The sequence below is a fragment of the Drosophila kikkawai genome, chromosome 3L (genome assembly GCF_030179895.1).
Source record: "Drosophila kikkawai strain 14028-0561.14 chromosome 3L, DkikHiC1v2, whole genome shotgun sequence".
Lineage (NCBI taxonomy): Eukaryota > Metazoa > Arthropoda > Insecta > Diptera > Drosophilidae > Drosophila > Drosophila kikkawai.
In genome coordinates, this window is record NC_091730.1 from 5,420,185 (window position 1) to 5,435,973 (window position 15,789).

At 33.4% G+C, this 15,789-nt stretch overlaps 1 protein-coding gene across 1 annotated transcript; it reads left to right on the plus strand.

Annotated features, from left to right (window-relative positions):
• Positions 1-5,005: 5,005 nt before the first annotated feature.
• scyl (scylla) lies at positions 5,006-9,032 on the plus strand. The gene is made up of 2 exons (XM_017165847.3): positions 5,006-5,683; positions 6,435-9,032. Exons 1-2 carry the CDS (start codon positions 5,617-5,619, stop codon positions 7,181-7,183), a joined length of 816 nt encoding a protein of 271 aa, XP_017021336.1. The 5' UTR covers positions 5,006-5,616; the 3' UTR covers positions 7,184-9,032.
• The last annotated feature ends 6,757 nt before the right edge of the window (positions 9,033-15,789 follow it).

Here is a 15,789-nt window from a genome sequence, read left to right on the forward strand (position 1 = left end):
AAATGAAAACCCGGAAAAGTTGCCGAAAAATAACCTCCTTATGTACATAAATAAACGTATAATTTGCATTTGCACAGTTTTATTTGGTGAAAACTTTTGCCGGTTGCCCTGTTTTTTCAAGTCCACTTCTCAGTTCTGAGTTTTCCCCGGCAGCTTTCCCTGTTTTCCCACTTTTTGCATAAATCAATTATGCATCCGTGGGACACTTTTCAACGCAATTCAATTGAAATCTAATTTCGGTTCTAATGCTGCCCATTTATCTCAGAAGAAATCTGTCTTTTATTCTTGTTGTTAATTTTGTTGAATTTTTCTTGTTGTATTTATTTTAAATTTAATTTTTTTTTTGTATTTTTGCTTCTCTTAAAACTGTCACATCTCGCACGCTCAGCCGGTCACGTCGCCGCCGCTATGGAAACTCTGGTCACTAGGTGGCGCCATGCATGCCGTTTTGGTTTTGAGTTTTTCGTTTGCCAGAAAAAGATACAGATACATTTATTTTATTATTTGGGTATCTTTTTTTACATTTTAAATTAATTTAAAATTTACCTGAATATATTATTAAATTTTAATTTTTTTTCCGGCTATAAAAAAGTAATATATTTATTTGTTAAACTGATTTATTATATAAGTTGTTGGTATTTTGTTAGCTTAGAATATTGGATATATTAAAAATTAATATAAAAAAATATTTATCTAAATTTTTTATTCTTAAAAGAGTTTTTTTTTCAATTATTTTTGATTTATAAGTAATTTTTTCGGCATAGTTCTCTTTCTTATGGAAACTCTGCTCACTAGATGGCGCCATGCATGCTGTTTTGATTTCTGAATTCCGTTTTTCGTTTGCCAGAAAAGATATTTGTCATTGTAGATTGAAATGTATCAAAGAAAGGTTTTTCTTATAGTAAAAAACAGGTTTAAATATAAAATATGAATATTAACTTTATTTACCAACAACAATATTAAAAAAACACTGATTTTTAAGGCTAAGATATATTTTGATATTTTTTACTAAAAATAAGTGTTTTAATAAAACGTTTATAATTTTAATTTGTAACATTTTCTTATAGTAAAAAATGTAATAAACAAAAAATAAGTAAAATATATATTCCTCTGCCACGTCAGCTATACTTATCTGCTGATTTTCGCCTTTCAATTGCACAAATCGCAATCGTTATCTTTGGGATCGATCGAAACACCTTTATCAAATTAGCTTATCGCGATTTGTTGTCCATTTCCATTTCATAAAGCCATAAATTAATTGGCATAAATTCCTTGGCATTAACTTTGGCTGGCAGCCCGGAAATATATCTGTATCTGGAGAGTACCTATGTATCCCCCGGCACAATGAACTTGCCGAATTTGTGCTAGTCATAGGTTTGTAGCTACATATTTAAGACGATCTCCCTGCGATAGATAAGTAGATAATTTGCTCACAATTTCAGGTGATTTTTTTTAGAGATTTTTTTTGTAGGTTGATTTTCACCTGCCGCCCGTTTCTGGGAAGCAACGAAAAGAAAAACCCGCAACTTGTTCTTGATAATTTTCTTGGGTTCTGCACACGTTCTGGCCCCGCTTGCTTTTCTTTTCTTATATGTATATTTTTTTTAATGAAAATTTATGCATATGTGTGTGTGTGTGTGCCGGGGTGAAAATGTGTTGTGTTTAGTAAAACTAATTTAAATTTACAAATTGCCTTCGAGGGGGCCATGCCGCTGCCAGAGCGAAAGCCAAAGCATAAACTTTGTGAAAATTGCTTTCCCGGAAAAGCAGAGAGAACACACCGCCATCGAGGGAAAGTTCTCTATACAAACACACACTTATATATATATAATACATGTGCCATGGCTGTGATGTATCGCAAAGTCACAAAGGAAACAGTTTGGAAAGTGGATTTCAATCTCAAAAGTTGATTGATTTACCCAGCGAAATTGTTGGCAAAAAATCTAAATTATTTTACATTAAAGTCCGTTTTACTGTTTATGATAATGCAAATTGAGTAATCAAAGAAAATTTGTTTTGAATAAGGTATTTTCAGATTGAAAAGATATTGGTTTCTTGTTAATATCTAAATAAGAATTAATTTCTAATGAGGAAAGTATCTCATATAATTTTAAGATCTGAAGGAAGTGTCGTCAGATATTTTCTATTAACTGAAATAAATAAACACCTGGCCAATAAACAAATAAAGACCCGTGCGAATATCTTAGGCAGGCTATAAATTTCGCTGATCATTAACCCCACCAACCTGAATCACAGTTCTTTGTTCGCAATTTTTGAGAGGCCGGTTCTACGGCCAACTTCGATGCCGTTTCTGCTAATCAATCCAGCTGCCACGCCCCATTAGAGCTTCTAGGAGTGGGGGGAGGGTGATGGACTGAGTATGGGTCACATTTCAAAGATTGCGAAATTTCAAAGACCCGCGCTCAGGTTATCAATGAAATCATTTTGCAATGTGCCAAAGTCAAGGGAAACAAACAAAAGAAGTTCTCGTTTCAATTCATTTATTATCTGAGAAAACACATCTACATGCAAACATAAAGCTAATGTGCCACGATAGATATCCTAAAGATACAGGCGGCCACGCACATATAGATGAGTGAGATTTTCAAAATTTACACAAGAGAAAAAAAATAGATATAAAAATACAATAAGAAATGTAAATTTAAATTAAATTTATTATTCAGTTTGTTTTTAAACTTCAGTTAAAAATGTATATACATTTTTTTACTCGTAAAAATAAAAAGTCAATTAAAACGCTTATAATTCCCAAGTCTCTTTTTTGGATAAGGCTTTTTTTTTTAGTAAAAATTCAATAAAATTCGTAGAAACTAGTAATTTAATGGCAGCAATTTTACTAAATATAATTTATTCAAAACTTTCTAAATTTTAAATTAATATTTGACTGCCTTTTTATTAAAAATAAATACATTTTATACCAAAAACTTCAATTAAATCACTTATAATTCCCAAGTATCTTTTGTAAATAAGAATTTTAAATATAAATTATATTAAAAGTATTTTTAAATTTATTATTTAAGGCTTTTTTAATTTTATATAAATCTTTTACTAATATATAAATTGTTTAATAAATTTAATACACATTTTTTCTGCGTGTACTCCCATTCACCAATACAAATGCGTTGTGTTTCATGGAATTTCATTTCAATCTGAAGGAAATTTGATTTTATTTATTTGAGCCAGCATCAAGACAAGTTGGATCCGGGCGATGAGGAGGAGTAGGAGGAGGCGGAGGAGTAGCCTGCGTGCGAGTGTGTGGTGTATTCATGAGATACATTTCAATCTTTCGTTTTCAATCTACGTGCAGCATCATCTCCTCAGCTTTTGGTCAGCAAACAACAATGGCAACAGAACACACGACAGAAGATGAATATAAAAAACATATAGAGACTGAAGATGGCAGGAAAATGCATTCAATTGAAAGGAAAGGACACACAGCCCCAGAGATCATGATATGAATATGAAATTATTTCATATATCTTTTCATTTGCTGATGAAATTCTCGGGATTATCATAAGAACATGACCACATAATCGGGTCTCCCAAGGGCGAGCATATATTTAATTTGAAATTATGATGAAATTCGTCATTGATTTGAAATGAAAATTTGTGTGAAAAACTTTAGGGTTTCCTGGAAAAATGTCTATATATGTATTTTATGCTTGTATTTAATGTTGAAACAATATTTAAAGCAACGGAAATTTCATAAAATTTATATTATTCGCTGCATTTCACAAAAGATAAGATAACTTGGCGTTGAATCAGGAAATGAAAACCATATATATATATATATATATATATTGTATATATTTTGTGAAATATTATTGGTTTTTCATTTTCCGGTATGGAATAACCACTTTAAAAATAATAATTTCACCATATTAAAAAATAAATCTGAAATTTTGAATTTCCCTTTTCAACGAAAACCGCAATTTCCTTATATTTTTATGGATTTAATGGTTTTCTTTTTATCATTTTGAAACTTGCTACAATTTTGCATAATTTTTCTTGAAAATAATTTCCAAAAACTCGATATTTTAAACTCTTATATTTTATTTTCACAAAATTTATTAAACAAATAAATAACTATTACTTTTATCAACAAATTTCCAACAGTCTTTCTCAAATCTGCCGACAAAAAATCAGAAAAAAAAAAACACTTCTGCCACTTTGATTGAGGTTTTTCGTACGCATTTCCCGCTACTTGACGGGTTTTCCCTCTAGAGATTTTTGTTCTTTTCACTTCGCGCAGCGAAGAGAGCAGGAAAATTTGCATTTTGCATTGGAAAATACGAGGAAATTCTAAAGATACGTTCGTATCTTGTATCTCGTATCTGGTAGCTGCTTTCTGGTTTCCATTTTTGCGCCTGGCAACAGCGCCGCTGCCGTTGCATGTTGCAAGTTGCCAGTTGCAACTGAGTTTCGGTTTCGGAGTGGAAAATTTCAGCCTGTCGCTGCTCGCGTCGACGCCGGCAGCGCAGTAATGGCAGGGTTGGTTTTTTTTTTCCTTGCGGGAGAACATTTCCATCATCATCGCCCCGTCGCCGTCGTCCTTTGCTGGTTTTCTCCTTTTCGGCTTTTCCTGCGCCTCTTTTTTTTTGTGGGACTCGCAAAAGTCACGTATGCCTTTGGCAGAGAGCCGTGCCGGCCGGGTTGTAGGTGCGCATGAGCGGGACGGACGATGCTCTTGCTCTTGCGAGTGGAACAGCTGTTGAGAGCGACGGCTATTGAGAGAGAGAGAATGAGTGAGTGTGTAATACAGGCAGCCGACTTACATCAGCCATCATGGTCTCCCCTCTCGCTCGCACTGCACCCGCACAGGGGGCCAGCTAGATGAGTGCGAGCGAGAGCGGAGATTGCGCTCTCTGCTAATTGTTGCTGTCGCGAGAGCGCGATCCACCACCACTGCTCTTTCCAGCGCCGTCGGAGTGCGACGTCGGCAGAGGCCGGCAGTGGGCTGGTGGGGTATATAAGGCCGCGCGCCGGCAGAGCAACCCATAGTAGCTTCGAAAACAAAATACACAGTCCAAAAAAGAAAGAGGTTCACAGCCAGAAAAGATAGACCGATGAAGCAGCAGCAGCAGCAGAAACGTGCATAGCCAGAAATTTTCTACTGTTACACACATCATCCGCATCCAAAAGCCAGAAACTGTTTCACGAAGAATTCTATGCTACTACTAAATAATTAAATAATTAATAATTGCCATCAAACAAATGCAACGGACCAACGCCATTTAAGTGATACAACAAAATATAATACAAATAAAAGTTTAAACAACATAAGTGCTGTGATTTCCACTACAAAACAACAACAACAACAACCAACAACAACCAACAAGCAACCAACAACAAATGTTAATTTAAACTGCAACAACAAGAAATAAATGAAAAGAATATAAAATTCGAAGCAATCAGCAAAGCAAGCAGCAAAAACAAACAGCAAATTGTGATAAAGTAAATAATATTAATTAATTAAAACGTAAAAGTGATACAAAAAGCCGTCGGCGAAACGAGCAGAGAGAAGCGAACGAACACTCGAACGATATTTGATTCGATTTCGACTTTTCCACCGCAAAAACAAAACACACAGAAAAACCAATGAAAATGGATGTTATTACCGTGCAAAGTATCTACGGCAGTGTTCTGGGATCAAACAAAAATAGAGGTAAGTTTTTGAAGAGAAGAAAAAGTTCTAGAAATATTTTTCCAAACAAATTAGGAAGTTTTTTTTTTTTAAGTTTGAAAAGTGCTTGTGTTTTATTAAAATGTTTCTGGAAGTTTCTGGAAATATTTTTCAAACTATTTTACATGTTTCAAATTTAAATAAATTTCCTGTTTATTTCATTTCCTATTTCTGTTTGCTCTTCGAAATCCTCTTTGTAAATTTCATCAGCCCTTCGGCAATTAAATTTGTAATTTACATTTACACAATGACAAAAAAAAAAAAAAAAAAAAAAATGCATAAAAAATCAATTTGCACTTACAAAAGAAAAATGTCATAAAAACAGGCAACAACACGGTCACGTACGCAAATTGCAACAAAAAATTAAAATGTAAAAAAATAAGAAACAAAAAAACCGGAGCGCCCCCCCAACAGCAGCAGAGAGCAATAAAAAATGATTTTTCGTTTTCTTTGCTTCGTTTTTTTTGGGCTCTTTGCCCTCCGCCTTTCCACACACTCTTTGTGTGTCTGTCCGTTCCGCTTTTATCTGTCGTTCGCTGTTGCCAAGCGGCTGTTGCTCATTGCCTTTTAGTTGTTTGTTTTTGCTTTCCGTTTTTGATTCGTTATTTGGGCAACCGAGAGAGATGTTTACATTCGATTTTTTTTTTTACAATTTTACAGTTAACAAAATACTATTTTAAAAAAAACCCTTTACTTATACCAATTGTTTCCTTTTTTTTATTAAAATTTTTAGATTGGACCAGCACACTGACACGGCCAGTTACCGTGGAGAACGCCGCCTCTGTGGCTGTTATGCCCAAGAAGGCCAAGACTGCCACCAGTGGCAGCAACAGCAGCAGCAACAGCAGCAGCAACAGTATTAAGCACAAGCAGCCAGCGAGCAGCGGAAATGCGAGCGGCAGCAAGAAGACCAAGCCCAGCGGCAGCTACAACAGCAACTTCTTCTATGGCGACGAGGAGGAGATCGTTAGCAACAGCAATAATAGCTACTATGCCCAGGCCCTCGACACAAAGGCCATTGAGGAGCTGTCGGAGCGTTTGCTGGACGAGCTGAGGGCGGCCAAGTCGCGCCATTTGACCTGCACAGAGGTGTCGCTACCATGTGATCTCACGCCGAGCGTGGCCCGGGAAATTTTCCGTGTTTCGGAGAAGGAACCCTGCGGCATCCGCGGCTGCACCATTTACATTGAGTTCGAGGATGAGCCCAAGAACTCACGTCGCATTGCCTCAATCAAAGTGGATCCCGACACGGTGTCCACCTTTGAGGTGTACCTAACACTGCGTCAGGACCATCGCGGCTGGACGTCGCTGCTCCCACAGTTCATGAAGAGCTTGGCCCGCACGATTACCATCAGTCCGGAGTACACGATTACCAAGAATAAGTTGTACTCTGCCGATGGTTTGGGTGCCAGGCGAAGCTATAGCTTTGGCAGTCATGCTCATAGCCGGCCCAGTGCGGCCATTGCCACGCCCACCAACTAGGAGGACGTAGAAGCCGCCGCCTCCTGTCCAGTCCAGAGGATGTCTGCGGAAAACACCAACCCTGTGATGATCGAGAGCAGTAGTTTGTTGCAGTAGCAACAACGAAGCAAGTATTCGAAGCCACCCCACCTACACACACACACACACACACACAATACACACCACACACACACACACACATTAGGGTACGCCAACCACACTCTCATACTAATACTATATAGGGGACCGCCCAGGCCCAAGATTTTTGTAATTGTGACTCTCACCACCATTTTACTTAGATGCGTAGTGCTATAAACAAAATAACTAGAGTTTTAAGTTGTTTCTCCTTTTTCAACAAAACGCAAAAGCAAGAAAAACAAAAAAACAAAAAACGAAACGAAAAGATGAGGAGCGAGCGGAGTTTAAAAGAAAAAACAAAAAAACCAACATGAAATTCAAAGACGGCAGCCCCACGAGGAGGGGGTGTATTCATTCCACCCTCCCACTCGATTTTGGGGCTCGCCGGTCGACAACTCATGAATATGTGATACTGTTTAAGATGCTAAGAGTCCTCCGGCCGGGGCGACCAATTCCGGCCGAGGACGTTGATAAAATTACACATTACACACACCCCACACACACAAAACACACGATAAAACATCAGAAAAGATTCAATGTGAACAGATTTTTTTAAAAATTGTATGCTATATAGGTAATAAACAAACAAACAACACACACACACAACAAACACAATACAAAACAAAACCAACAAAACAAACAAACTTGATCTTGGTAAATTTAAAATTTAACTTTAAAACTGAGAGAGGCCTCCCTCCATCCACCGTCTCGTCCCAGTGAGAGGAAGATGCGGAGGCGAGGATGAGAACACACGCTCCAATTTTAGTTAGACGCAGCTTGCTGCAATAAAATTTTTTAAATTATTAATTAATATTAATTAAAACCAACAAATTTTAGGATTTTAACAAATTTTTATATATTATTAAATGTTTAGCGCGTACTACACACAAAACAAAACCATTAAAAAAAACAAAAACAAAAAAATATAAAAATAAAACATTTAAAAAATACAAAAGAAAATTCACAACAAAAAAAAATCTATATAAAAAGAGAATAAAATTACAAGAAAATAAAAAATCAAGCGTAATGTTTAAGGCAATGAAAATATCTCAGTAAATGTGAAAGCGTAAAAAATTTGTAAAATTTTTTTGTCTGTGTAAAACTCCAATTGCGATATAAAAACAAAAAATTAAAAACCTTAATGTAGCCAGCGATAATAATGATAATAAAGAAATCCACAGAGATCGTCAAATAAAAAATTTTAAATTTAAAATCTAAAAAATAAATGCAATGCGATATAATTTGTAAAAATTACAATTAACGTAACAAGGAAAACTTAATGTTCTCACAAATACACAAAAACACACACACATACAACACACCATCCACACACATGCGAAACACGAAAGTATCTATTACCAGCAAAAAGTATCTATCAAAGCGAAAAAAAAACTATTTATTACACAAAAAAGCGAGAGAGAAAGAAAGAAATAAACAAGCAAAATACGAAAAAATACATGTATTAATTTTTTTTATTATTACAAACAAAAAGCAAAAACAAAAATATATTGTATTTAATGTTAAGTTTTTTTATTGCGTAAAACCAACAAAATAATTGTGAGAAATTTGTAACCAAAACAAAACAAACAAAAAAAGCAAAAACATTTTGTGAAAAAAATCATACAACACATACAGAGCGAAAAACAAAGGCAAAAAAAAATTACAAAAAAATAAAAGCATATAATTTTTCCTGCGCTAGCGGAAAATAATTGTGGAAAAAATTAAAACAAAACGGCTTTCTTTTCTGCTGCAAACACGGGGGGGTTGGGCAGGGGGGGCTGGGGGCGGTTTTAGCTTGTTGCGGGTGCAACTTTCTTTCAGCAGCCACCGAACGAGTGAAGAGCGGCAACGCCGCCTACCGCACAACCCGTTACTGCCACGGCCATGGCAACTACACTGAGAGAAAAGCCAGATGTTTGTGGAATCTTTTGGCGAAAAAGTTGAGACTGTAAATAAGAGACTGTAACGAAATATTGAATAGTAATTTTTAATAAAAAATGTTTTATTTGAAGAGAAAACAATCTTGCTGTGATTTTTATTATAATTTTAAAGGGTTTCTATGTCAAAGATTGCTGATTCTGATTTAATAATATTTCTTTTAAGGAAGTTTTTGAATTTAAAAAAAATATAATTTATATTTAGGCTTTGTATAGTAATTCCAAACAAAAATCGTAAAATCGTAGATAGTTTTAATACAATTAAAATAAAGCAACGAAAAATCTACTAAATATCAATTATTTTTAATAAAAAGGTCCACTATTTTCTATATTTTGGGTTTTTATTGTATTTTTTTTAATATTTGAAATATGATTTTTAAAATTTCTCAGTTTTCTATTTAAATTATTCAATTTTGAGCTTAAATTTAACCTCAAATAAATTTTCAAAAATAAAATCGACTTTGTAAAATCTATTCCAAAATAATATTTAGTTAATTCCTTGCCAAATATATGGGAATATTTCTTGAAACAGCCAAGTCCGTGATCAATAACAATTTCTGTGAAATTAAGCTACTCTCAAAGTTGTCAGTTTATATTATATTTTATACATTTTATAAATTTTATTTTTATAATATCAAAATCGATATTGTTCTAAGAAAAATCTCAAAACTAATTTCCCATTTAAATTTTTGATCTTAGTGCATTAATTTTTCGCTCAGTGCACCCAGTTGCAGTAGTTACACAAACGGCAACAATCGCTGCCTCGCGATCAGCCAGGGGAAGACAATTGGGCAACCAGTTTTTGGGCTAGGCCCACAACTTGTTGTTGGGCTTATGGATGGGTACTATGAACTTGGCTGAAAAGCGGCAACGTTGCCGTTGGCCAAACAGGCTGAGGTTAATGCAAAAAAAAAGCATTAAAAAAAAAGGAAATTAAAAAAAAAATCAAGAGTAGGAAGAAATCTCACAGATTAACGAATGTCAATAAGTCGCTTTTGTGTAAGTTAATACTACTACCAAATAAAGAAAAAGACTTGACTTGGCAAGTCAAGAACTTTCAGCCAACTTATCTTGTATTATAATCTAGTAAATCTTTTGTGCCGATATTAAGTCATGCCTTTTATATAAAACTCAACGCTGTTTTTATTTTCAGTCATGAGTAACCTGGGTAATTGTTTAGCTTTATCTACAAAGGCAATTATTTAAGCTTAAATAAGGTTGAAAAAAATATAAAGAAAGTATAGAGGCTAAGAGAAGGGGTAGTTGTGAGATGGGAAATATGGTTTAAAAATATTTAAAAAAATATAATATATAAAAATAATAATATATAATGTATACAAGCTCACAGAAAGGGTATTTTCTAACTTAAAAATATATTTATAATATATTTGTTTTAATATCAGAAGAAAGGGATATATTTTTATTTATTTAATACCAATTTCAAATCAAAATTAAATCGTATTTCTCAATGCAAAAAAAATCTAATTAATTTAATTAAAACTATAATTAAACAAAACAAAACCTTATAAGGAAAACTTTCTAAATTTATATGACCTTGAATCACATTTAAATACAATGTTTTTTTGTACATTGTATAACTTAATGACAACTATTTAAGCAATTTAGATTCAGTATACAAATAATTGTATCATTAAAATAATATAATTAATTGTCTAAACAAAATGTTTATTCGGATTTCTATAGATTTTAACCGATGTCTTGGGACGTGTGCCATATTTTTGCACACTTATAGAAAAATCATTTAAAATGCTGTCATACTTCTTATTAAGGTAAAGCATCTAGTATTTACAAAAAATTAAGATAAATGAAAATGGGAAAAGGAAAGCCAGGCCGTCCAGGGGGGCATATGACACTTTCTTTGGATCCATTGCGATATTTGTGTATATATTCCGTCATTTCTGAAAATAGAAAGGGTGCAAGTGTACTCGAAAAACACATTCGAATATATAGTAGGCTGAGAGATCATATAGTAGAGCATATAGTAGTAGTATTTTTGTGTGTTTGCGGAATCTTGTTCGGGGTTGATGGGGCGAAACTACAATCAGTTCCAATTAGAGGCGAAAATAGAATTCAATTGTCACGTCATAAAAAGATTTAATTGAATCAATTTCACGTCACAATTCGCTTGCATATTTCTGGGGACATTTCGTTTTATTTTTATATACATACAAGACTTTTATTTCGCATACTTTTATATATCAATTTGTTATATATTTTTGAAACGTATTTTGAACTTTTGCGTGCGTTTTGTTTTTGTTTTTCAAGGCAATTTTGATGATGACGCTTCTGTCGCTGATAATTTCCTTGACTTTGTAATTTATTGATGTTTTCAAAAATATTTCAGAGACCTGTGAGCTGCTTTTTGTGTCCACCTCAAGATAGTTTTTTACGAAAAACACGTTCCGATTATGGCCCACACGCGTTAGCTGGCCACATTTTCGCTGCGTGTTTTCCCACAGTTCGAAATTCTTTTCTTTTCTTTCTTTATCTCTTTTTTTTTTTTTTTAGTTTGTTTTAGTTTTAGCCAACTTTATTTTTTAACCAGAACATCTGCTTGGTATTCCCCAAAAAATTCCGAACTTTGGAGCCGAAGTAATGGGGGTCTGGGTTAATATTTGTCGTATTATTTAACTTGTTGTTTGCTTAACGGTTTTGTGTTTTTGTTAAATTCTAAACTGAATAAATAGATTGGTGTGTCATTTTTGTCAACACAATTCGCATGCATATTCTCTCAAATGCGGAATTTCTGTTATTGAAAGCACAACACAAATGTATCTATATTTGTAGACATTATAAGATATAAAAAAAAAACGAGATAGGAACAAATAAAAAAGATGGCAAATATTTGGCCAAGTCTTGGAACTACCCATCCACAGTTGTTGGCCAATTAATATTAGTTGTATTCTTTGTTTTTTTTTTGGGTTTTTTTTTTGGCCATGGAAAGTCTCCAGCTTTATTGGATCTTCGGCACGTGTTGGTTGAATCGCTAGAAATCCGTTCGATTTAAACAAGAGATTTTTGGACTTGTCACACATCCAAACCTCTGTCGTAGGTGGGACTCGTTTTTTGGACGTGCCAGCTTATTATTATTATATACTACTTTTTGTTGTTGTTGTTGTTATTTTCTGCGGCACGTGGCCCGGGTGAGGGGTGGTATTAGAAAATTGGAAAATATTCTTGCTGTCACAGGCAAACAAAAAAAAATATATATATGTCGAAATTTCCTACGATTAATTTATTTCAAATTTTGTTCTGCAAATTGAAAAATATCTTCTTAGAATTTGGCTGTCCAAAAAGTGTGCAGATACATGTGTACATTTAGGAAAATAAGGTTAAAAAAATATGAAAAGTGGCTTTGACAAGGCTAATTTATTTTTTAGTTATTCATTATTATTATATTATAATTATTTAAAAGTTATACGAGTCATAAAACACTTATTTTTGATATGAAAATAATTTTTGGGCGATTTTAGTTAAAGATTTGTGTTTAAAATGTTATTTTAACTTTTTCAAGAAATATACCTAAAATTTCTGTATAAAAAATACAGTTTTTATAAAGAATTCAAAATAAAAATTCCAAATCTTTTAAAATATAAATTATTATAATTAAATCCTTGAAAATATACCTTAATTCCCATATTTAGGTTCAATAAAATTTTTTAAAAAAATTATTCCTTAGTTTTTGCTTAGAAAAAAGTAGAAATAGATCCCTCAAAAAATACCTGCAAATCTGTTAGCCACCTGACTTGACCCAATTTAGCCCGAAAAGCAGAAAATAAACCCCTAAAAACCCCTAATCCGAGACAATGAATGCTACACCAACCATCATCATCTTCTCCCATTACTAAGCCCCGAATTACAGCCTGCTCCCATATTATAATGCCATCAATTCCATTGTAGTCGATATATTGTTAGCTGTTTTTTTGTTTTCACTGCCAGCGCGCTGCTCTCTCAAAGTGTCATTATTCCCACAGTGAAAACTTGACCCGTCCGCCCCCGGGGAAAAATTCGGAAAATAAAACTCGGGTGAGGAGAGAAATGTGCGAGCAGGCCAAGAGGGCAAAATCCTCAATTGTCATGTTTCTTGACAATTTGTCTATGGGCAATCACAGCAACCAATTCATACCATACTTAAATACACCCCAGACATCCATCTCTTCTTTGACAGTTTCTACGACCTTCGGAATCTTTTCAGTTTTTCAGTTCGTTTCGGTTCTTGTTTTTCCTTTTCTGCTGCTGCTGAGGAGGGGTTCGTTACCCCCGCCCCGTTCTTCTTTGTTGTAAGCAGACCACAAATAGATCTTACAATATATTATTTCGATTGGACACGGTCGCTCCTCGGATTCGCCCGTCCATCTCTCCGTCTCTCTCAACTATTCCAAGTCTCTAGAAAATGGTTCGGGCTAAAGGAAACCTCTGTGTTTGCTGTCCAAGTTCAATGAGCATTACGCTTGAGGTCGATATAATAGCAATTGTAATGGGAATTTCTAAATCATAAAGAGGTATTTTTTAGCAGGAAGAGAAAAAGGGAGAGAGCAGGAGAAAGGTATTTATTCTGGAGATTTATAGGGGGTTTTTCTAAGGGGTAGAAAGTCGGTTAATTAAGGGTTATAAAATTATACCAAAAAAAATATTTGAAATTATATAGAAGGTTCTGTAGTGCTATTAATTAATGTATATATATTTAAAAACCTTTTATAATATTTTTTTTATTACTTAGAGGTTGTCTTTTTAAATATATATATTTAAACATTTTTTAATATATAACGAATAATATTTTATAATATATATTTTATAAATTAATGTATTGAATTGAAGTCTGGTTAAAAAGAAAGAAAGAAATAAAGGAAAAAATACTGAAATAAACCCATTACTGAATAAATAACTAAATTACTTCATTTTGTAAATATTCCATTTGTAAATAAATAAATAACTTAATTATTTGATTTACATAATTACTTTATAGCAATGCAATTTATTTAATACCCCCTAATAACTACTCATTTTAAACCCCAAACCCTTTTATACCCTTACATAATTACTTTATAGAATAATTCCCTTTAAAACCCACAATTTATTGTAAGTAATTTCCAGTTGTTACTAATATTTTGAACTCAGCCGTGCATGTAAAAATTTGCATATTTATTTTTTTTTTCAGGTACAATGTTTATGTATATGTACAGGTATGCTCGTATCTATGAAAACCTTTGCCTGTTGTTTGCATTTACGAATTTTTGTTTTTTCCACTTGTTGTTTGCCTCTGCTGCTGCTGATGTATCTGTATCTGTATCTGTATCTGTGACTCAATGGTTTTCGGTATCGCTTTAGATTTGGTTGTTTTTCAAAAACTGATAAGGCAGCAGTCCGTGGGCCCCATTGTTGCTGTTGTTGCAGGTGGCTGTTGCCAACCGTGTGAGCCAAGCCGTCGACTGTGACAAACAAATGTCGGGCGACGAAAGCGGAAATGCGAAACTCAACGAAAACAGCAACAGCAACAACAACAGCAACAAGAATAATAACAACAACAATAGCAGCAGCAAATAATACAAAAGTACAAATTAACAACAGCAACAACAAGAGCAAAAATAAATGTCAACAGTAATTGTAGCAGTTCCAAGGTTTTCACAATATGAATGATAGCCTACACTCAGACACAAACATAAATATATGCTATATATGTTGAATACACGGAGAGAAATTATGCTTTACTTTAAGAAATTAATTACAAAATTAATGCAAATTTAATATTATTTTAATAGATTTTTTATATAAAATAAACAAATAAATCAGAATCAAGAAGATTTTTTGTATTTTCAAAGTCACAAAACCCATAATTCATAGTAATTAATAATTTTAATATATTCTAAAATTTATATAATATATTTTTCGTGTGTATAAAATTCGTATTCGTATTTGTTTGTACACTTTCCCATTTGTACCTGGCTTGGCAACAAAGCAACATTCACAAAAAGAAGAAGCTACAACAACACTAATGAGCAGCGAAGGTTTCGTAAATCGAAACAATAAAAACAACAAACAATCTAGTACTTAAACACACACAACAACAATAGCAAAAACACCAGCAACAACATTGTGTGCAAAAATTGTGAGTCATCTGCAAGTCGCTGCAAGTTGAATCCATGATTTAAACAGCACAGGTGAAAATAATTGTAGCACTTGCTGATTTTGTATTAAATGAAAATTAAAAAATAATGTAAAATGAAATAAATAATATATAAAAAAAATATATACAAATATTTTAATAAAAAATTAAATGTAAATTGTGGCAGATATTGGACTTGGAATTCTCAAGTAGGAATTCAGCGAAAAAAAAAAGTATTAAGGTCGATATGGATAGCTCAGTTTTTAAGGCTGCAGCAAGGTCTTTATGTTTATAAAATATTTAAAATGCTTAACACCCAAATTTTTAACAAAAATCATATGGCGTTATGCCTTTTAAAACTTACAATATCTTTAAGTAATTTTGATATTATTTTAGCTGGTGTTTTAATGGTGAATGTTAATATTTAA

Coding starts and splice junctions, on each gene's coding strand:
- scyl (XM_017165847.3), top strand. CDS start 5,617: ATGAAAATGGATGTTATTACCGTGCAAAGTATCTACGGCAGTGTTCTG. Junction 5,684..6,434: donor GGGATCAAACAAAAATAGAG/GTAAGTTTTTGA, acceptor TAAAATTTTTAG/ATTGGACCAGCACACTGACA.